At 31.1% G+C, this 24,430-nt stretch overlaps 1 protein-coding gene across 1 annotated transcript; it reads right to left on the minus strand.

The window, feature by feature from the left end:
• Nucleotides 1-6,791: 6,791 nt before the first annotated feature.
• On the minus strand, nucleotides 6,792-18,768 carry LOC127702165 (centrosomal protein of 290 kDa-like). Its single transcript, XM_052206273.1, has 7 exons — nucleotides 18,675-18,768; nucleotides 17,107-17,246; nucleotides 16,317-16,418; nucleotides 10,247-10,337; nucleotides 8,972-9,092; nucleotides 7,806-7,900; nucleotides 6,792-7,195 (listed from the first exon to the last, which is right to left on the minus strand). Exons 1-7 carry the CDS (start codon nucleotides 18,705-18,707, stop codon nucleotides 7,034-7,036), a joined length of 744 nt encoding a protein of 247 aa, XP_052062233.1. The 5' UTR covers nucleotides 18,708-18,768; the 3' UTR covers nucleotides 6,792-7,033.
• Between the last annotated feature and the right edge of the window lie 5,662 nt (nucleotides 18,769-24,430).

The following is a 24,430-nucleotide window of genomic DNA, read 5'->3' on the forward strand; positions in this document are numbered from 1 at the left end:
TATAGAAAAAGCACATAAGCAAAAATGAAAGACAAGAATACAAAACATGACAATAGCACAATAACACAATGGCGGGATGTATAAACACTGCAAAAGGATATAACCAATAAACTGTTTTCACAGAATATGTCTCGCCTGTCGGCATAAAATTCAGAAAAAGACAATCTGATGGACCGCAACATTGTTTACTAATTGAGCTGCTGGACCATGATATGGTGTGCAGGGCCTGGAAATGGTCGACAAACTGAGATGTACAGACAGTAATAATGTAAATTTATAGAAAATATCGTTGTCTTTTGTAGGTAGTTCCTATCAATCTAACTTAAGCAGAAAACTTAACATGGAAAATTACTAATTAATTCAAAGTCGATGGACCATGGCCTAGGGGACAGGGCCTCGAAATAGTCGTCAAACTGATGTACTGATAGTAATGCAACTTTATATAAAATATCAATGATCTAGCACAAGTAGTTCCTATCAAACTAAATTAAGCAGAAAACTTAACAATTGTTGACGCCATCGCCGCAGCCGTCGCCGTCACCAGAAAAGCAATCCCTATGTCTCGCTTTCCGAGACTTTCGTAGCAAGCGAGACAAAAATGGAGTAAACAATAAAGGTGGAAAATATACAAAGCCATCAAAAAGAACACTATAACACGTAATAAAGATGATATACAACGTCAGCACCTAGAATCAATACTTCAAGACCATCATGTAAAAGGTCTTGGTATATTCCGATGAACTTTTTTAGAAAAAGGACGGGATGTTCTTTGACATAATCCTGGTTCATCAAACCTTACTGAATTTTGAATCCACACTGTTCTTCAACTTCGTACTTTATTTAGCCTTTTTTACTTTTTTGATTCGAGCATCACTGATGAGTCTTTTGTAGACGAAACGCGCGTCTGGTGTATAATTTAAAAAAATAAATTCAATATTTAGATTTAAAAAGGAAAAATATTATAACAAAAACTATAAAAATAATTAAAAGAATGCTATATTTCAATAAGAATTTTAAATAAAATTATAAAGTAAAAAAAATATATTTATAAACTAATAAAAAAAAATTATAATCATATTTCTATCTATTCATCTTTATCTTAATTCAAGATAACACACTTATTATGTTATAATGAAATAGATATTGAAAATTTGAGAAAAAAGAAATTCTTGTACATGAAATTTGGAGGAAGTTCACGAAGTGGTAAAATTGGCACTAATTTTTGATAATCAGGCCGTAATACTACATATTTCACATTGAAATAGTTATGATATTACTTTTAATACAAAATAACTTAATTTTGGCACATCATATTAAAAATGACTAAGTATTGACTCTGAAGTATGCATTATTTGAGTAGTAACGTCAGTTTGGGTCTAAAAAAGCCAAAATTACTCTTATGAAGAGATTTCTTTTAGCAAAGATGTAAATCTTATGGAATAGATCCATTTAGGAACCAATTTCTGGTTAATTTGAAATCCTATGATAATGTTGAAATTCAAGGTCATATTTGGCCTATAAAAGTGAACATTGTCCTTTATAATAGTTTCCAATGCTATTTTTGCATATATGTTTGGTAATTTTAATGCAATTATGAATGATCAATTTCAGTGCTAATGATATTTATGTAATATTAACAATGTTAATTATTTTAGTGCCATTAAAAATATATATCAAAATCAATTTATTATTTATTTTCATTTATCTCCTTCAAAGAATCAATTCAATGAAAATTTCAAAACCAAATATATGAAGAAAACAAATATATTTTAATATGCATCAATTGCATACAAACTTATCCTATAGAATTTTACAGAGATATATGTACATATAAAATAGCAATTTATCTGGAGCAGACTATACAATTTTCCAATCAGTAAACCTTTTGTCTTTTTTTATTATATAACCATTTTATAATTGGGGTAATTAAAAGTTGGCAAACCAGGATGTAACCCTCATCAGTGACGCTCGAATCAAAAACGTTAAAATAGATGAACCGCTTGAAAAATGAAATTTAATTGTGCAGGTTGTTGTTTCTGTAATATAATGGATGCTAAAAAAACTACGTTTGAAAATAGTAAAAAGGGGAAATGTGTATATGACATTGAGACTTAACGACAAATATAATACACATGTATTTATTATTCTACCTTTACTCTCTCATGATAAAATAAAACGATCTCAAATCTTCAAAATATCATGATTAATCGAGAATGATGCAAAAATGTATAGAACGGAATAGAAAGGATTTGGTGTTTCAATTTATGACACAAAATCACTATGTGCGCATAATAATAACCAAAAAGGAAAGTCATTATGAGGCCTTTTACATGGAGCAAAACCTCTCATCCTTCTTCAAGTTCAGCACGGCGTGTAATACCGATTTTAGATGTTTTTGCTAGACGTCGATATCGCTACATCTTTATATTGAACAGAATAACTACGGATATTATCAACATATCATAAATAACATCTGACTAAGAAATTAAACATAATTTATACTGTCATAAATTTCATAACAATCTCACCATCAAATACAGAAACAATACAACATTTAGACAAAAGTGCACACGGTGAAATGTCTCGCATCTTTTACTGATCAGAATTGATGATCAAAGTCTTGAGAAAAAGGTTATACAATTTTTTAATGATCTTCAACTTCATTTGAACTTTGGTGGATAGTTGTCTCATTGGCAATCATACCACATCTCCTTATTTTTATATTTACATAATTTAATGATTATCAATGATCAATGTAAATGGGGCAAGTCAGATGAACTCTGTCAGACGGACATTTACTCCCTAAAAGCATTCCATACACCAAATATAGTTATTGCTTATAGTATCTCAGAAACAGACTTAACCAGAAAACCTTAATATTAACTTATGAAACATGAAAAAGATGTCATGGTCAGCAAGGTCAGATACACTCTGCCAGACAGACATGCACACCTTGTGATCATTCCATACACCACATATAGATAACCCAATACCACTGCTGGTAAAGGCTTCATCCCCGAAGTATCAGCTGTCCAGTAGTCAGCACTTCTGTGTTGCGATGAATTACCATTGATGTGGTCATTATTATAAATCAACTGTTCAGAAAAATTTGAATTTTGTGAAATGCGAAGGATTTTCTATCCCAGGAATAGATTACCTTAGCTATGTTTGGCAAAACCTTTCGGAATTTTGGGTCCTAAATGCTCTTCAGCTTCGTACTTCATTTAGTCTTTATTTATAACTTTTTTAAGTCACTGATGAGTCTTTTGTAGATGAAACGCGCATCTGCTGTACAAAACTTTAAGCCTGGTATCTATGATGAGTTTATTTCCGTGAAGTATATGAAAAACGAACTAAACCATGAAAATATAACATTGACTAATAAACCATGAAAATGTGGTAGAGGTTCAACAAGCCATGCCGGCCTTGTACACCTAACAATCATTCGATACACCAATTAATGTTGACCTACTGCTTATTGTATCTGAGAAACGGACTAAAACTTAACATTGACCAATGAACCATGAAAATAGGGTCAATGTAAGATGTAACCGGTCAGACAGACATGTTCAACTTACTACCATTCAATACACCCAATGTATGTGACCTACTGCTTATAGTATTTTAGATACAGAAATGACCACGGAAACTATTACTTTGTCAGGTAGACTATGCAAAAATCCCATATACCAAATATAGTTATCTTATTACTCAAAATAAGTGAGAAATTCACATGACAAAATACTCATAATTTGTTTTGTTTTTATAAGCAGTCGCTGGACCATGAAAATGTGGTCAAGGACAATGAACATATGACATTACGTATACTTCGTAACAAAACGCGTCTGTATACAAGGTATGAATCAATCAGGTCCTCTATCCTTTGAAATACAGCTTTATACAAATAGTTGACGTTGTTGTCTTTCTTAAACAGTCTTCCTTGAATTTTGTTCAAATTCTGCAACAGAGGATGACATTCCAATTGGCATTAATTGTGAATAAAGATCTGCATTTGTAAGAAGCAAAATTCATTTGAGTTAAAGTAGCATTATGTTATCCTATACCATTAACTAAAGCTTCAGCTATATTGACAATGCGCTTTCTGTTTAAGGATAAGTCACATCTTATCTATCCCAATGAGCTAGAAATAAAGAACAAGGTGTGATAAGTCACATCTTATATATCCCTATGATCTAGAAATAAAGAACAAGGTGTGATAAGTCACATCTTATCTATCCCAATGAGCTAGAAATAAAGAACAAGGTGTGTTTCATTTAAAAATTGCCTCACACAAATCTATGGCCACTTCAATCAAAACCTTTTCACCAATTTCCAAATCGTAAATTTCTTTTTCTTCAGTAACAACATATATATGGTGTTTTCATATCACAGTTAGCTAGCTTCTCAAGATATTGTCTGCTTAAAGGGACTTTTTAAGGGACACATTTAACTGAGAAGTTACGTTTTTCAGCACAACTTACATCATTCTTACAATGTATAAATTGCCTTAACCGTATTTGGCACAACTATTTGGAATTTTCGAGTTTTTAATGATCTTAAACTTCGTATTTGATTTGGCCTTTCTACTGTTTTGATTCGAGCATCACTGATGAGTTTAATGAAGACAAAACGTGCGTCTGGCGTACAAAATTAGAAACCTGGTATCTTACACGAGTTTTTACCAACTATATTGTTCAACAGTCATCATCACATACTCAATCATTATCATGTGTGATACAGATTCTTGTAGACATATTTCTCGAAGTGTTTTATGTCCTTTTTACTGATTTGTTCTTTTCAAAGAAAACTGATAATTGGTTTTGTCCAGTGAGCAATACAATGGTGTTCACATGCAAAGCAGGATTTGGTAAACTAATCATCAATACAAAGTATGATGAGAATTTGTATTGCTCAAAATAATACTTCACTGATTGTATACATCTTTCTTGTTTGCTGTTCATTTTTGCCTGGATTGGTCATTTATTGTGCTCATGAATTCATTTTGACACAGTCAGTTCTTTCAGTTACGATGAAAACGACAATCTTAGTCCACTAGTAAATTGCTTGGATAATATATCTAGTTTTTGCACTTTTGAACTTTGCTGTAACACCTACTTTACCTGACATATCTATCTCTGAGACACCTTTGGTATTCTGGTTAAATTTCTGCATAGTTAACCCAGATTGTATAAATCTATTGTAAAGATTTTTTTTTAATTGTTATATTTTCATATTTTCTATGTATGCACTTATCCTGTTGTAACAGTAAACACGTTTGGAACAAAATTAAACTAAATGTGTTGAATGACCCAGCTCGCAAAAAAAGCTTGTCATTTTTAGGAGTGGAAATTTGATAATGAAAGGTTAAGGAACAAAACCTAAACTGTAATTTTGGCAAAAATCAACAGAGCACAACGAAATGTAAATCGATCTGTTACCCATCATAGTAGACTCACATATTAAAAATCAGCTCAATATGTAAAGGTGTTTAGAAAAAAAATCCATATAACTGTTATTTTCACTAAATTTTAAAAGTCCAAAGCCTGTAATTTCGGCAAAAATCAGCAAAGCAGAACCAAACATAAACTCGATCTGTAACTCATCATAGTAGACTCACATACTAAACATTAGCTCAATATGTGAAGTCATTTAGAAAAAAAAGTCCATATATTTGCTCTTTGCGGAATGACTGAATGACGGACAAGTGTAAAACTATATGGTCCCAACCACTAAGTGGCTGGGCTATAAAAATAAGGAATAGAGCAGGGATTCCAACTAACCCAGTACACTTGTTTGGACAATGGATAATCTGTTCATTAATTCTGCAAACAAAGAAACCAAAATCCAATGTTTGTTTCTAAACAGGCTACATATATATAAGGCTCTAGATGGGCGTTAAGAGAAAAAAGAAAAATGGCAAAGAAAATGGGCAAAAATAAGGAATAGAGAATAAGGGCTGCTAACAAATAAAGATAAGAAAATAATTGGCCCCAAAACAAATTTAAACACAGAAAAAAATCATTAAAATTATAATATACATTAATAAAGACCTCCCCATCCAGACCCTCATATATGTGCATTAGAATATGTTAAAATCTTTTATCATTACAGCAAATCTCCACAAAAAAATTGATTCTCCATAACACAACCTTCTGATATTATATTTGTTTTTAGTCATGTCAGTTTGTATCATCATTTGTATGTTTGAAAACACATGACCCTTTTTACAATTTTGAGCAAACAAAATAATAAAACTTTGGAAATGATTAGCTTATATTTCTCTCTCTCTTCCTTGAACTCTTGAAAAACAGGGAACCCAATTGCAAATTTTTTTTTCAGAGAATTTCTAGGCAACAATGTAAAAAAAAACTTTACATGCATTCTTCTTTTCATGAAAGAAAGGATGTGCTTAACATGTCAATGAGACAACAACCTAACTATATAAGAAAATTTAAAGGCATCTGGAGGTCAAATATGGTAAATTTTAAGGTTTGAATAAAATGTGGCTAATCATTTTTGAAGAAGTATGATTGAGATAGCATGCTCTGATGATATGAGATATTCCATATTTATAGTTGAACCAAAAAATCCAACAAATTGTTCACAGTTCAAGCACACATTTCTAAACACAATTTATTTTGGTATTTTTCTACATCAGAAAAACTTGCAAAAAGATTTTTCTAAATAAAGCAAGATTCAATAAATTTGCATCTGCTATTTTTATTTTTCCTTATTCGGTTGTTTGCATTGTTTTTCAAATCCTTACTATATTGACAACACTTCAACAATAAACTATCATTTATCTATAAAATACAAATTCTCTCTTTCTGAATCACCTGCAAAACTTCTGAAGAGAATCTAACGTCAATAAAATCTGGTAATATAAGAGAACACTACTTATATGAGTCTAATTAATTAAATTCATGATAACCACAACACAACTTCAGCTCTTTACAAACTTATCATTGTAAAATCTAGTAAAAATAAATATATCACAGTTTAAAATGCCATTAATTTATCAAATGCCAGTAGGTCATTTCCATTTAGATCGGTCATCTAAAATGTTCTTCTCAGGATGAGGATAAGGAATTCCAAACTTTACACACATTTTTCTTAATGTCTGTTCATATTCTTTGTTTAGTTTTGCTGACTGTTGTAATGCAAATTTGATATCTTCTATTTCTTCAAAGAAACCCTGTAAAAGTAAAGTATACTATTATATGTGTTAATGCATTGTCTATATTAAACAGTAGATGATCCAGACTCAAATGTGGATCATTCAAATCAAATTTTCTGATTCTACCACCGTTTATTATATAACAAAGGACCTATATTTCATTTTCGCTTTTTATTCTTTGAAAAAAGGCTTGTAATTTTCAAGTATAAAGGATCAAAATTGATCAGGAGTATCCACATACACAACCAGTTAACTTTCTGGTTCCATATTGGTTGTTTACTAACAACTTGTCCTTAGTGTAATATAGATAAACAAAAAATATTCTTATTGGCTTTGTATCAAAGGTTAATGTGTTCTTTCCACCTTTCTATTGTTGAAATAATCTGCAAGAATAAATCTATATGAACAAATCATGGTTCCCTAAATTCTAACAAACTTTGTTTTTAATATATTGTTAACTTTTCAAACAGCAAAATTTTACACAAACCAAAATAACTCTTTTAGACAGTAAGATAAAAGGATATTTATGCAACCTCCAGGCCCAAATTAATTTTTGTCTGCTTTAGTTTTTTTTTTAAATTTGAATAAATAAAAAAAGTCCTAAATTCATGGAACAAACCTCACTTACCAAATCTAAACCTTTCAATTCTTTCTTCAGCTTTTCATTTTCTTTTTTTACCTTTACACATTCTTTCTTAATATTTAAAAATTTATCTTCTGTATCTGAAAAAAAATTAAGGTTAAAAGACTTAAAGGGGTATTAGCTACAAGATATAGAAAAAAATTAAAAAAATTTTTTTTTGTTCAATCATTAATGAAAGTGAAATCGTGAAATAATAATTTGCTTTTAGCAGCTAGTTTGGTTCAGTTTTGTCAAAATAAGCAAAGAAACATCGCTAATGAATTATTCACTTGCAAGTGAATAATTTGACCTCATTAAATCTGTATGCATGTGAACTTCAATTGAACCCCTTAGCTAAGAGATGGATTACGCATGAACTAGGGGTGTTCAGCTATTATAAGAAAAAGAATGTCAACATTTGAAGTGAAACAAGGGTAAACCATTTGGTTGACTGATTCGACCTACAAAAACTCATTCTTGTACAGGTAAAAACGATTATTAACATATTGTTTTAACCTATAAGATGAAATCAAACAGACCTAGAAAAATCAAATTGCATGAGTTCGCTATCTATTTATATACATGTTTATGTTTATATCGGGTTATATGACCATCTGCAGTCTTCGGAAGGTCACCTTGATTGTTAATTATCATGGCGTCTAGACTAAAATACACACAACATGAGGATACATGCTATCGAGTTTATGCATTGTAAATTGTTTATTTTAGACTTTTTTTAATTTGGATATACGTTTTAGTATGTTATAAGTCGAATACGCGAATTTGATTCAAATCAGTGAACATGAATTTGAGAGCTAATGCCCCTTTAAATATCATTAAAGCACAAAATAATAACACACCACCTATCACCCCCTCTCCCTTGCAACTGAAATATTATGACGTACTTCAGTATTTGATGTGTTTTTGTGTCATTTCATTGATTGATTGTTTGTATCTAACACCTCTTTCAGCACTCTTGGATATATATCATGGCAGCCAGCTTTTATCAGAAAAATTAGATTGCCTAGAGAGAACCACATACCTCCAGCAGGAAAATAGTCAATTGGTTTAAACTTAAGACAAAATGGCTATGAATGCTGGAAATATAAAATTTAACATAGAGAGCAATTGGTCCATGAATTAGTGGTTTTATCCCTTAAGTTATTTCCTACCTTCTTTCTTCTGTGCAATTTTCTTATGTTTACCAACATGAAGATCTGAAAGTTCTTTCTGTGTCTTTTTATGTTTCTCACTCTCGTCAATTAGCTTTCTTTCTAATTCACTTATTTGTATCTGTAAATCACAATTAAAGCAGAATGGTTAATTTTAGATGTAGATAATTTCTCCTATCTACTACCTTATTGAAAATATTTTGGTTGTTGATAGAAAAACAGAATCAAATATTGAAAGAATTAACAGCCATATGAATTAGGAATGACAAACCTATGTTCTTAGCTCAAAGTTTAAACTATTACTAGAAAATAATCCATATTCTTTGAGAGATTTATCTCAAGGTAGTCTGATAGTTCCAAAACCAAAAACTAAGAAGTTTAAGAAATCTTTTGTTTATTCTGGATCAGTTCTACGGAATGGACCCCCACACACAATACTTAAAAATGCAAAAACTTTTACCATTACAAAAACATTACATGTAATAAAAACTTCGCAAAAATTCTGAATTTACAGTATATATACATATATGAGTTTGAGTTCGAATCCTGGCCAGGGAAGAACAAAAAATTTGCTTCCGCAAATTTACAGATCTAACATTGTTGGGCTGTTATTTAGACGAATTATGTATACAAAATGTGTTTTCAGCCTTGTATCACCATCACTGGTGATCCGATGAATAAAATCTGTCGTAGAGTTGTCACTGGTTCAGACGTACTTTTATATATATATATATATATATATATATATATAAGTCTAGAGATTTGCACAACGATACTAATATAAGATGGTATTATACGAAGATGTTGTAAATAAATCGTGTTGACAAATATTTCGGCTTAACAAATAGCCTTCTTCGGTGTCAAAATAATTGACACCGAAGAAGGCTATTTGTTAAGCCGAAATATTTGTCAACACGATTTATTAACAACATCTTCGTATAATACCATCTTATATTAGTATCGTTGTGCAAATCTCTAGACTTATATAATTTTTTTCCTTATCTGCACAGTATCGTCTATTCTAGACGATCCGGTACATAGTAAATTTGCTGGTTGGTCCTTTTTATAGACTTCTATATATATATATATATATATATATGTATAATGAAGGCCTCATGGAAGATGAGTTATTAAAAAATAAGAAAAAAGTTGTGAAAGAAAAACACTTATTTACATAAGTATTGCTATATACCCCTCACTTTTTGGGGCGGGGTAAATTGTAATGATAGATCTTAGACATTATTATTGAGCATAGCCAGCCACTAAGAATTTTACATTTAGATCTGTAATAGTTTCCATGTGTGACATATTTAATTTGACTTCTTTCTCATATCTCCTCATCATCTGATTATGCATAGATAACAGTCTGAAAAGAAAAAAGAAAATCCTCTTCATTAAATACCAAAATATTTGTTTAAGTTCATTTTACACTACACATTATTGTTTGACCTTTAAAGAATCAAGTTCCTGTTGCATTATTGTCTAATAATAGCCTAAAATTGTTTATAGCATCTACATCATCAACATTCAAATACATATTTTCACATTTAGTCTTTATGAAGAGTTTTCTTAATGGCAATCAAAGTTAAATGGCAAGAAAAAATCTACATGAAATATTTATAAAGGAGTAGGGCCACGAAGGGTTAAAAACGGCCCTGTCTCAGAAATTGACGAAATTACTGCAGAAGGATCACTAACTAGTGTAGTTCATAAATGATAACCATTAGACTTGTAACTATGTTTGTATAATTTTCCAGGGCATCAGAAAAGACCTAGGTACAATGGTATTTTAGCCATTTGCGCGTAACGTTAAATTGTTTTCATTAACGTTCTAGTAACTTTATAATGATTTTACCACAAGAATTTTTTTACAAAATATTTCTTGAATCTCGTCCATATATCTTGTTTTTTTTTAACTCTATTAACAGAAACTTACTTATATTAAGGTTTAAGCTGCACATAAGCGTTTCAATTAAATTTTGTATAAGTGGCCCGAATACTCGTTTTCTGCATTGATATTCACGAAATAGAAATTGCAGAGACCATGTAAACAAACATAATTCTATAGCATAGATTAAATTAAAAGTCATAAAGGATTTTAAAACATAAGCAATGAATGTCTGCTATTGGGCAGAAGGAATTTAGATTGAAAGCTGTAAAATATCTTGGCGAGCGGTTTACAGTCGTAAAAAATGTATGAGGATAGTTGATCACACCACATCATCTTATTTGTATTAGTATATGGAAAGATAACCCGTGATTCTCTTTAAAACAGAAAAGTTTATTTTCTAGCGCGCCGGCAAAATAGCCATTGCTATCGAAATATGCTATTTTGCTTGTTAGTCCCCTACCGACGAAGTCGAAGGGGACTTTAGGTTTGCACTCTGTCCGTCTGTCCGTCTGTCCATCCGTCAGTCCTGCAACTCAGTTTTTCACACTTTTTTTCTTCGTTCTTGAAGATATTGATTTGATATTTAGTATATAGTTTTATCATGATAAGTTATAGATAAAGTTCGAATTTTGTTCCGGTCTGATGATTTAGTCCAGAGTTATGGTCCATAAAAAAACTCCATAACTAATGTTAGAGTACTATGTTAAACCATATATCTGTACAAAGAGAGATAACTCATTTTTTAAAAGACATTCTTTGGTAAATTGTTTGAGGAATTTTGTGGCAGGTTTATGTTATTTTGTATAAACTAATTTTCTGAATGCTACATGTATATGTATATATATATTTTTTATTAAGTGAAATTCTTTAATAAGATAATAATCTATTTTTATTAAAGTATATATTTCATTACATTACATTGTGTAGATAAAAGTTGTTAACATTTTATTGATAAGTTACAAATCTATATTAGTATGTGACAAATGAAAGAAAAAATATTTGGAACTATTAATTATATTTGATTGTAATTTGAAAATAGATATACATTGTATTACATCATATCTAATTTTAGAGTGTTATAGGTTTTCCACACTTTTTTTCATCATGCTTGAAGATATTGATTGACTATTTGTATATAATTTTATCATGACAAGTTACAGATCAAGTTCAAATTTTTGTTTCGGTCTGATAATTTTGTGCAGAGTTATGGTCCTTGGACTTGAAAACATTCACTCATATATTCAGTTTTCCACACTGTTTTTAGTCATGCTTGAAGATATTGACTTGATATTTTCTTTTTGTTTACCCCATGATAAGTTATAGAACAAGTTAGCATTTTGTTCCAGTATAATGAATTTTTACCCAGTAGGGGACTATGTATTGCCATGCAATACTCTCAGAATGCTTGTTATAATTTAGATATTTAATCAAAGAAGACAAAATAGCATACTATTTTTTTCTATTTTGCCGGTGTCTGCAAAATAGCCACTGCCTAGTTTAAAAAACTAAAAAAAATTGACAGAATACTCATTCTCAGTTGTCCATTGTGGACGATTTCATTAAGCGATTTAGCTATATTCAATTAAATCTATCCGTCTTTTGCATGTTTCTATCAATTACGTTTTAAAAGAACAAATACTTTTATTATTCTATGATTCGTGTTCTCGTTAAAGGGGCATTAGCTACGAGATATAGAAAAAAAAAAGATTTTGTTTTGTTCAATCATTAATAAAAGTGAAATAGTGAAATATAATTTGCTTTTAGCAGCCAGTTTGGTTCAGTTTTGTCAAAATAAGCAAAGAAACATCTCTAATGAATTATTCACTTGGAAGTGGACAATTCGCCCTCATTAAATCCGTATTCATGTGAGATTCAATTGAACACCTTAGCTAGAGATGGGTTACGCATGAACTAGGCGTGTTCAGCTATTAAAAGAAAAAGAATGTCACGTTGGAAGTGAAACAAGGGTAAACCGTTTGGTTGACTGATTAGATCTACAAAAACTCATTATTATACCGACAAAAACGATTATTAACATGTTGATTTAACCTATAATATGAAATCAAACAGACCTAGAAAAATACAATTGCACGAGTTCGCTTTTATTTATATCTATGTTTATGTTTATATCGGGTTATATGACCGTCGGCAGATTTCGGAAGGCCGCCTAGTGAATAATTAGATGGAGTCTAGACTAAAATACACACGAAATGCTGATACATACTATCGAGTCTATGCATCGTAAATTGTTTATTTTATACTTTTTTTAATTTGGATATACGTTTTAGTATGTTATAAGTCGAATATGAGAATTTGAGTCAAATCGGTGAACAAGAATTTGACAGCTAATGCCCCTTTAAGTTTTAAACTGAAATTCTTTATTAAGGTTTTCACAATTGTCAATTTATTCTTGATTAGTTTTTATCTTGTAATCTTAGCTAGTCTTGCTCTTGGTTAAAGTGTTCCGGTATTCCACAAACAACTATCATTCTTATCTCGAAAAACGTTCGAGTGTACTTTGTTATTATTTTTTTTATAATTTGGTCAAATTAAACAGATTGTGATATTATTGCAAAGAAGACAACTTTCAACCAGATACCGAATGACGTGCACTAATTCATTTAAAACCTAATAGAATCCATGAATATCAGTTTTTTTTTTGCGTTGCTTGTAACGATATAAGTGTATGTATTAAGCTGCGTCCATTCAAGTAATGTATTATCTATAACTATAATTAATATACAAAATCAATTATTTCGTCTATATGTTTGTTTTCTTTAAAGTGAAATGAATTGTGAACTACATCTCATGGATATGTTATATTAACCTGTAAAAATGTTTTAAGAGTTTTCAGAAAGTTTGCTTAGTTGCAAAAAAGTACAATATAAACAAATAGGTTTCAAAAAGATGAGCAAGAGGAATACTGAGATAAAAGTCAATGTGACAGTAACCTAACAATGATAAAATTAATATTCTATTCTTCAACTACACTCTGCTCAATGTCACTTTTGTCTATGGCATGTGGGATAAATGCTGCATCTTCAAGAGAAGCTCCTCAATTCTGGACTCCATGTGTGATGTCCAGATTATGTGTTGTATACCCTAGATACCAGAGTATAGAGGCAATGTCCGCAAATTAACATGTTCTCGTCCGGAATATGCATCTAACTTGCCGCTGGACGTTAAACAGTCATCCATCATCATGAGACAAACAACTCATGAAGTATAATGGTGTGTTTCTTGGATTTTCAAATGACCTTTTTTTTTCTTTTTTCCACAAAAAGTTAAATGATAGACGCGTAAATATCTGTTCAAAAGATTTTAAAATCTTTTATCATTTAATTATAATTATGTTTAAAGTCATTATTGTACTGTAACTTTAGAGGAGATATGATTGATAGTTGTTAGGCAAATACTTCATGCAGATTTATGACGGAGAGCATTTGGAGAACTAAGTTCAAACAGGAAACAAGAAATTGCATGTGTTGTAATTGAAAATAAGAGAATAGTCTCCAAAGGGGGAGGGGGGAGCATAAAGAATAAGACCAATAAAATCATACAACACCATGAACATATAAAGGAGACAAAAAGAAAAACAGCAATAACAAAATATAAAAACAGGTACCTACAGATTGAACACGAACCTCAGGCCACCATAAAAACCGAAAAAATCAGAAATATAAAGATATATTATATATAATTTATTCATAGTAAGCAGCCATTTTTATTGGTCGTGTGTAGCATAGTCTCACCCAAATTTAAAAGGAACCAAATAAACAATTACTCCTTGTATGCATTCTGACCAATTATGTACGCTATCTCGCATGAATATCAGATATTTATATGAAGTTACCCAAGCTATGTCATTGTGTCGGATAGTTTTGTTTCATCTTTATTTCAGTTTTCATTGCAAACAAATATTTGTTCTGGTTGAATGTCACGGACAGTATACACCATGCCCTCTCATGGCGTCGTAATTTTTATCTTCATCAAATAAATATTGAAAAACTTATTTAACCACTGTGCAATATATCAAAATTCTCACGTTGTTTCTTCTTATGTCCTACGATTTTCAATGTATGTTATTGTTCATAGTTCTGTAATTTATTTACACTATCAGTAGTAATTATTTAAAATGTTTACTCGGCATGCAACACTTGATAGAAAATGCGGACGTGAAAGAAAGCACTTCATCAAAGTGTCAACATGAGATTACATTCCACGGAGGTTACATTTCGACGATTTCGTTTTTATAAAACAAAATACGTGTATCTAAAAAGAAATTTGTATTAAATCTTAATGTTGACACCCATATCGATCTGCAGGATGTAGAATTTTACGGAGGAAAACTACGATTCTAATTTAAAACTGTCCTATTTTTGTTTGCATATATATATCGATATAGCACAGACCGGGCTAATTATTACAAAATAACGTGGAAATGAACTTTTAAAGTAATTTGCAAGTTCACAATTTTTATTTCAATTAATTTGTCTTGTTTTCTAATAAAACCAGTTATGAGATAATGAGGACATGAGGACGTATCTATCCGTGTTTAAAAACCTCGCCGAGTTGACGGTTAACAAAGCTTCGCTAAAAACAAAGACTTGTTATTCCATTTTCTTCTTTTTTGTTTGATAAATAGAAAAAATAATTATTATAGAATTTATTTCTATTTATAGCAATTGTACAAGTTCTTGGTACGGTTATTTCGTCACAGAATCTATCGTACCTCGGAAATGGTGGCGTTGAATCAGGATTTACTTGTTAGCAAAAGTTAAAATTTCGATGTGGCCACAGGCCTCAACCACGCTAAATATTGTTGTAAACTGAGTCAAAGTGTCGAACAATCAAAATAGGAGTAAAATTACTTTGGTCAAGGCCTGTGGCCAATGCGAAATTTAACCAGGAAGTGTGAAATTCTTTAAGAATTTGGACATTTTGAGCGTTCCGGTTTGATTACGGGTATTACGTCACATTAATGATGTCACAAAAATATGATCTTATACTATAATAACAAATAACGATATACGTAGATATGTTTTAGATATAAAGGATCCACCTTATTTCTCTTTTATTTTTTGTCACCTCACAGGGCCAATATCGGCACTTCGTGGCCATACTCCTTTCTTTGAAAAACACAATATTCTCAAAACTAAATAAATGTTTTCAAGTTTATAACAGTTAATGTCATCCATTAGAAAAAAAAAGATTTAAAGGAGAATGTTCCCACATCATTCTGGTGTTAATATTTTACAATGGCCAGGCAGCTAATTTGAGCCTTAGGACAGTGGAATTGTCAGAATCTTACAAATCTGCTGTAGCAGATTTTATAAAAATTCAGCATAATTGAGGTTAAAATTATATAAAATAATAAAGGAAAGTTGCTTTTATAAATTTATCCCCTATGACAGTGTTATAAAATGAAATAAATGCATCTGTTCAAAAGATTACTTGTTTGTTTTATCAACATCATTTTCTTTAACTTCTTCACTTTTCTTTTTCTGAAAACATATAGGCTGCCATGATCTTCCAGGTTCTGTCTGACAACTAGTACTGAAAATACAAACACATGTAATAAATGAATTGCTTATAAGATAAAGATATAAAAAAAACAACCCTAAAAATTACTTCAGATTAAAATAGCCATACTGGTTTATATTTTTTTTTTTCATAAAACATCAGCCACTTCAGTAATCAGAATTGTGATAATGGGCAAGACTACAAAAAATAAGCAAAACAAAATTACATGTGTATTTACACAAATTTCTTTTTACTATTTTTTGCAAAAAGGATTTTTTTTAATTTTTTATGAGCCATTACCTTTCCAAAAGGAATCAATGATTAATGGAGCTTCATTTCCATAACAAATGGAAATGTTTATTGTGATCTCAGTTTGTGGATATGATAACTCGTCCCTTCCCCTCCATGTTTTTAGGGTCGGAAAGCTCAATCATCGTCCACCATATGATTGTATTGTCCTGAGATCACCCCTGGTTTTTTGTGGGATTCGTGTTCCTCAGTCTTTAGTTTTCTATGTTGTGTTTTGTAGACTGTTGTTTGTCTTTTGGTTGTTTTTCATTTTTACCATGGTTTGTCTTCGACTTATGAGTTTGAATATTCCTTTGGTATCTTCCACCTCTCTTGTATAAAAGTACTAAATTATGACGGTTGCATATTGTTGTTTCATCCATTTCCACCATAAATCATTTTTGCATATATATATATTATGTTGATAACTTACTCCCTGGTGGTGACATAGCTCCTTAAAAGGTTATCAATCTTCTGTTTCTGTTTGAATTCTTGTAGCTCTTTATGGTATGTATCTCTTTGCTCTTTAACCTTTAAATATTTTCTTTTCAAGTCTTCATTTTCTGAAGATAACTACAACAAGATTTTTTTGTTTTTAAGTGCACAGTATAAAGAATACAATTTGTTATTAGTAAACACCAGATACTATTGCTGTATTAATCATTTTATTTCAAAAGCTGTATTTTTTCATTCTATTTTTTTAGTGTACAGAAGCAGAATTTAAGAAAAAGGACATAAAAAGCTTTCACTTTTTTAAAGGCATTTTGTATTGTAAATATCTGTCAGAAAGTGTTCAGTTCCATATTTTTTCTGTAAAGAAACTCAATTAATGAAGCTATTTTTTTTTTATTGCATTCAGTGAAATTCCAGAAAATGAATACATGTATCAGGTAAACATACAATAAATAACTCCAATAAGATAAAGAAATGGTCCATATTCATATTTTGTACCTTAAATATGAAGGGCAATACTTTAAGAAAAATATTTCTGTATTCTATCAACTTTTCAAAACTTGTATAAATGAAGTCAACAAGTCAGTAAGGCATTATTATCATATTAAACCATTTCCCAGACTCGCAAACATTGTGTGAGGAAAGTCTAAATTCTTTTTACTTCAGGTATTTCCTGTGTATTACAACTTTAATAAAATGTTCTATCAACAACAGAATAAGCTTTTATGACAAAACAAACAACTGAATAAGCTTTTATGACAAATTTAGAAAATATTGAAATGCAATACACACATATATGAAGTAAACTTCAAGTCCAAGGTAATTTTAGGCGACAGCCCAAACTCACCTGTTCAAGAATTGAAAATTGAATTATTTTGTTGAAACTGAACATGCTGATAAATGGTTTAATCAATAATTATTTAAGTGATATTTTCTTACACATCTTTTTCTTGAAATTCATGGCTACGTGTATACAAGTATTTCCTGACACATGTCAAGAAATGATGCTATCCCACAATGCATTGTTCTACCATCCAATAATCAATTTCATGGCATTGTATTGGACCTGGCTCTACCGTTGGGCATGCAGTGACTGAGTGAGCCACGATCCAAAGATATAATGCACAGGGTACATTTATTTACAACACTATTTTACAACAGCATCATTTCAATAAGGCTTTAGACAGGGTGATTTACCAGACAGCATTGTAATCATCATTTTTTCAAACAATTTTTTAACTAAACAGGATTAAGTTTTAAAAAGGGGACGGGTTCTTTGCTAATAAAACAAATAACCCTATAAAATGTGCATGTGTCAGTCCAAAGCCAAAAACTACATCAATGGTGGCATTTAGCTTTTTCTTAAGGCATGTCCATTCTTAATGTTTTTGTCCTAATATTTTGGAAATTGGTGCTGATGACAAATCTTAGATACACAACATTTATTTTTCAACATCTCATGTCACGTGTGGTTGATTTTTTGCATCTCTATCACTTTTCGAAATTACTATCTTTAAGCTTTTATTATATCAATAGATCTAAAATAACCTTCATGCATTTGTGAATATCGGGAAATGACATTCTCAATCAAATTCTTTTGGTTGGCAAGTTTGCGTCCCTGGCAGCAACAGAGTTATTTCCCTTTTTTTGATGCCATTCACTGTTCTCGTGAGATTGTTTCGTCATAAAATCATATAAAATTTAACGAAAAAAAATTTTATGTTTTAAATAACAACATACAACAACTTTAATAACGATGGAATTTATAGTGGCTCTAAAGATAGAAAATAGCATCTAAATGTTCTTTAGAATTAAATCCATGTTGAATACAACCTCAGGTCAAGATTAATTCGACAGCTTTATCTAAAGATCTAAATAAATAGAAGTGCAAAGGAAGACAGCATCACATATTGTCATATCATGTCTTGGTGGATTTTCCTAAGACTTTTATACTAATAGATTATGTCCCAGATTTTACTGACAAGTGTAATACGACTTTTTTTTAGTTAAAATGTTTTTATGATCTAGTTCTCCTTTGACATTTCGCCCTGAATGTGCACGAAATATTTGCTACTGGACATACATATACTTATTTACTTAATGATGTTTTCTCATGTGAAGAATTCATAAATTTCTCAGTCTTCGCCCGACTCTTCAGAACCTACTGTGTGAAAATAAGTAAGTAAGTAAGTAAATTTTATTTTGAGTCGGCATTTATATACATAATAACAGACAAAACATGAGCTCTGGTGAGCTCTTTAACCGACTATCACATAAAAAATCATGCAGCATCATGCAAATACTAATAAATAAAAATGAAAAAGCATGCAAATTTAATGAAAGCAAATTAATTTTGATTTATGAGCCTCCAGAGTCAAAGCTCATGTGGCAAGCGCCTTTATGTGCACTGAACGGGGGAATCAGCAAATCACTTGAATATCATAAAATAATAACAAACTAAAAAACAATAAATAAATAAATTATTAAGCACTAGCATTTAATAGCAGATATATTTAATAAATGCATAAAAAGCAGAGCAAAAGGCCATTATAAAAAGAAAGAAAGAAATTTCAGCTTTGAGACAGCACTGGATGGAAACGGCATGAACTGCAGTTGCATTTTTGACCCCCACACCAGGAATTTATATAATTCCTAAACTGGTAAAAAGAGGTCATGATTCTAGCCTCATTGGGAAGGGAGTTCCATACTTGTGCTGCCTCAAATCTAAAGGATCTTTTACCATAACTTGAGGTTCTAGGTCTAGGTACCTCAGCAGTGTTCACATACCTGAAATTATATGAATTGTTTTTTATTACAACTGGATCTTGAATAAATAAAGGACATTTTCTATTAATTAGAATCGTTTTCATAACAGCGTAGACAACCGTAAAACTTGTGTTGGTTATAATACTGAACAATTTACCTTTAACTTGTTTGTCATTGGCTATCGATAACAATGGTTTTACGCTCACTCAGTCTGTCAGAGGCCTTCCAGTGGGGATTTAAATAATGATCACTTGTTACACATTTCGATACATAAAATGAAACTTTCTTTTCACAAAACTTTAAAAGATTTGTTTTAAATATTTTTATATACCATCACATACAACAGTTTCGTTTTAAAGAATAATAATTTTCAGAACTGATATCATTACATAATCCAAAAATACGTTTATTCATTGTAAAAAACTTTTAAGTTGATGGGGTTAATTCACAAAATATCTTATCGATTACGAGAATAAGTACTTCTACGTTGTAATCATTTTAAAAGAGTGGCCTACTATTTATGCAATGCATACATGTAGGTTTTGTTTGTGAAGAGTTCCGGATAATTAAAAAATCATTTTATTTTTGTTTTGTTTAATACCTTGATTTTTTTTACATAAATCGATTCATTCATTCATATATTTATCAGTTTGTCTTAGCTATTTAAGTCCTACACAACGTCTCACGAATTTGGTCTTTTTTCTTACAAAACTTATATTCTTGTGATGTATTCTTTTGTTGAAAAATGAATGTTTCCCCTTTTTCTTTTTTTGTCGGTTTTTTTGTGTCTCATTGATGTATAAGACAACAGGACTACCCCTTTCATCATAGATTCTATTTAAAAACATACGAGTGACATCAATACCAATTCATGACACAAAATAACTAAGTTAAACTTACAACAGAAGAAAGATTATGAACATCGCTTTTATGGTCTACTTAATATCGAAGTCAAAATGTGGTCTTTGTAAAGATGTTGTAAATTAATCAAAAACAACAAAAAACTAAATAATTTGAATGTTTATTTTGGAAAAAGTAACGTTGTGTAAATCATTACAATTATTTTATTTCAAATGAATAACAAGCTGTTGCATTTTTCCGCTGCGAGCAAATTTTGACTTTTGACCGTATTTTTAAAATTAATTTTCTTGTTGTAATCCTGTTGGAAGCTGCGCTGTGTAGTTTATTTTTCTTTTATTGTTTATTGCCAAATATAGTCAAGACAGACAAAAAAAATTTGAAAGGTTACATGTTAAAATAGAGAATGGAAATGGGGAATGTTTCAAAGAGACAAAAACCCGACCAAAGAGTAAACAAAACAGCCGAAGGCCACCAATGGGTCTTCAACACAGCGAGAAAATCCCGCATCCGAAGGCGCACTTCAGCTGGCCCTTTTACAAAAATGTGTACTAGTTCAGTAAAAATGGACGTCACACTGAACTAAACAAATAAATGAACTAAAATTAAAAAACATACAAAATGAAGACTAACAAAGGCCAGAGGCTCCTGACTTGGGACAGGAGCAAAAAATGCGGCGGGGTTAAACATGTTTAGTGAGATCTCCCCCTTCCCCTATACCTCTAGCCAATGTAGATTAAACAAACACACAGCAATACACCGCTACATATTGTGCTAAAGTCGGGCTGGGGAGGGTACATGTTATACTGATTTAACCTACTGGATTGTGTGCCTGCACCAAGTCTAGCCAGGGAGGGATTGCATGTTAAACTGGATTAGCCCCACAAAATTTTGAGCCAAACGTCCGGCTATCTGGGTTTTGTGTTGTTCATTGTTGATTAAACGTCTATTTTACTATTTATGGACAGGACTCGACGGTCTTTGTTGTTGTGGTCTCTTAATTTTCCTACCTTTTATCTTTTTTTGTATTATTGTCGTATAACAGATCTAAAGCCGTTTAATTACGAAACTATCTGCAATATATTTAAAAGTCCTAAACATGCATGACAAATTTGACACTAGACGTTACGCAAACAAAAATCAATACACCAATGTATCTAAAGTCACAATTGATACAACTTTTGTCATGACAAACACGAAAGTTGAGTGGGTGCAGAACAGAGCGAGTGAAAAAAAAACCCGGATACCGCATGGAAACTGGCAAATGGTCCGCAATATTACTTTGGTCAACTCACTAACTTGAAATTAAAGACCTTGCGAATTTAGTCCTTATCTATGGCTGAGACGTATGTTTAAAAAAAAAGGAAAATCAAGGTTTGTTTGGACATTTTTATAATGCAAGTCTTGGTTTTAAATTATTTGCGAGTAAGCTTAAGGAGTCAATAACAAATAATCACTCCCAGAAAGACGGAAAAATCCATTAACAAAAGAAAATTGAGTATATATACGAACTACAGTGCACAGTATATTATATACATATTTTATTTGCGATCATAAAAGTACGAAGTCGTCCATTACTATGTAAATTGGATCGATTAAAAAAAAGCTGAATATGTTTCTGTTGCCAAGGGTTTTTCACAAGTATAGTAGTTAGCAGAAAAGTTCACCAAACTTTACATTTTACCTATTCAAAAACGTATATGCAAATTCCACAAGGCTTGATCCAAATAGCCTTTTTATTGTCTAATAACTTGCAAGTACGAAAAAGACAGGACAGAAGTATATTTTGTCTATATGTTTTGTGTACGCACACTTTTTAAAGTTGATCAAGCATTCGTTCTTAAATAAAATTTTGACCAGATAAAAGTTAAAAGATGACATAATTGGACAACCGCAATTGTTAAATCGCTTTGACGTCCGAAAAAAAAAAATAATAATCAACACATGCATTGTAACTTTTAAAGCCAGTTAAATCCTTTTTTTGCTGAAAGAACGTGCGATATCATAAAAATTGATTATCAAAACATAACGAAAACACAAGTAAAGAACGTTTAAGTATTCAATATAAATCAAAACACAAAGGTTATTCCTGATTTTATTTAGGCGTTGAGACCCTTTGGTGACCCCACAGTTTAAATGTCTATAATAAATACGTCGTGAGTTGTGGGCGTTACAGACGAGCGTTCACCTAATCTGACCCAGTCAATGGGATATTTTAGCGCGCCAATCAATGGTCTCGGCTACACTGTTTTGCACATGATTCTATTGTAAAGGTCTCCAAGGCAATTGAGCGCATTCTACGAGTTTTTAGTGATGGAAGGTTTGAAATATGCAGGAGTGTTTTGTATGACCTCTGATGGTCTTCATAAATAAAGCGAAGCGCTCGTTCTTGTATTTTTTTCTATTTTTCTGGTATTTTGTTCCCCACAGAAATGCCAAGTCAAAGGGCAGTAACTAAAGTTTGACAACATAAAAGAGTAATAAATTGTAAGTTTACTCAGTTTGTTTAGGTGTTTCCCAATTCTTTTCAAAACATTTAATTGCCTTGCAGCCTTTTTACAAATATTTGAAATATGTAAATTGAAGTTTAATTTAAAATCAATTGTAACTCCAAGTAGTTTAACCTCATCCTCACATGATATAGAAATACCATTCAAATCAAACACAATCTTGTATTTTTTTGCTCAGATAAGTCAGTTTAGGCTAAACCCCTCAGCCTAGATAGCTTAAGTTATCAATGCCTGGCATTTTGTAGTAACCCTTTTCTGTATAGTTTCTATTTTAGTAGTTAAGGTTTAAAAATCTTTCACATCTTTTTTTCTTATGGTGGCTCAGACCTGAGACTGCTATAACACTTAGTAAGTAGTTTCATGCAGCTCAGACTGACATGTATAATCTTATCGATGTCTATTAACGGATTAAGCCTAATTGGGGTTACGTTGTGGTACTGTGTTAAGATGAATGTAACAAATTTTCCTTTTGGCAGTGATGGTAGCTGCCTAAGAAAACAAACAAAAAACAATCAAATGAAACAAACTAAAACAAACCCATTAAACATAAAATAGATTCAAACACTATAGCTATAACCAGAAGTTCTTCTTCTATAACCGCCTTCTCTAAAAATAAAGTAGTATAAAACCTTAGAGGAGGGACGACAGCCTAAGTGCCGTGTGCAAAAACTTTTCAGGTCACGTGGTTCGACTTCAGCTTCCGTTTGGCAATTTTAAATATTGTAAAAGATCGATTTGTTCATGTTTGAAAATATTCTACTGCAATCATGGAAAATATAGCAAGTTTTAACATGATAAGATTTATTGATGATCGAAAATCACTTTTACATAAAACTTTTAATGTATTTTATACTTCTTTTGGAATTGTATCTATAAAGATTATGACCCGGCGTAATGGCGGGAATTTTTATTCGAGGTCTGTAAAAATACAAGGCACAAATTTTTGTTCATATTTCGTTAGTTCGCAAGTAAAACACATCGAAATTTATAACAGTTAAAGAATATTGTTCAAACATAAAAGGTCTCCTTAAGGTTCCATCCGTTGCTGCAGTGTAAGACGCAAAAAAAAAAACGACGATTTTCTAATAAAATGTCCAAATATAGTTATCAAATCGAAAAGAAGCTAAAAATCAGTTAAATGACTTTATTAAACGAGTATTCAATTAATGC

This window comes from Mytilus californianus, unplaced genomic scaffold (genome assembly GCF_021869535.1).
Source record: "Mytilus californianus isolate M0D057914Y unplaced genomic scaffold, xbMytCali1.0.p SCAF_5, whole genome shotgun sequence".
NCBI lineage: Eukaryota > Metazoa > Mollusca > Bivalvia > Mytilida > Mytilidae > Mytilus > Mytilus californianus.

Bases quoted from the DNA above. Each gene is read 5' to 3' on its own strand.
- LOC127702165 (XM_052206273.1), bottom strand. From the start codon at position 18,707: ATGTCATTTCCCGATATTCACAAATGCATGAAG. The intron at 16,419-17,106 runs GTAAGTTATCAA...TTGTATTTTCAG, and splicing joins AGCTATGTCACCACCAGGGA to TACTAGTTGTCAGACAGAAC. The intron at 7,196-7,805 runs GTAAGTGAGGTT...TTACTTTTACAG, and splicing joins AATTGAAAGGTTTAGATTTG to GGTTTCTTTGAAGAAATAGA.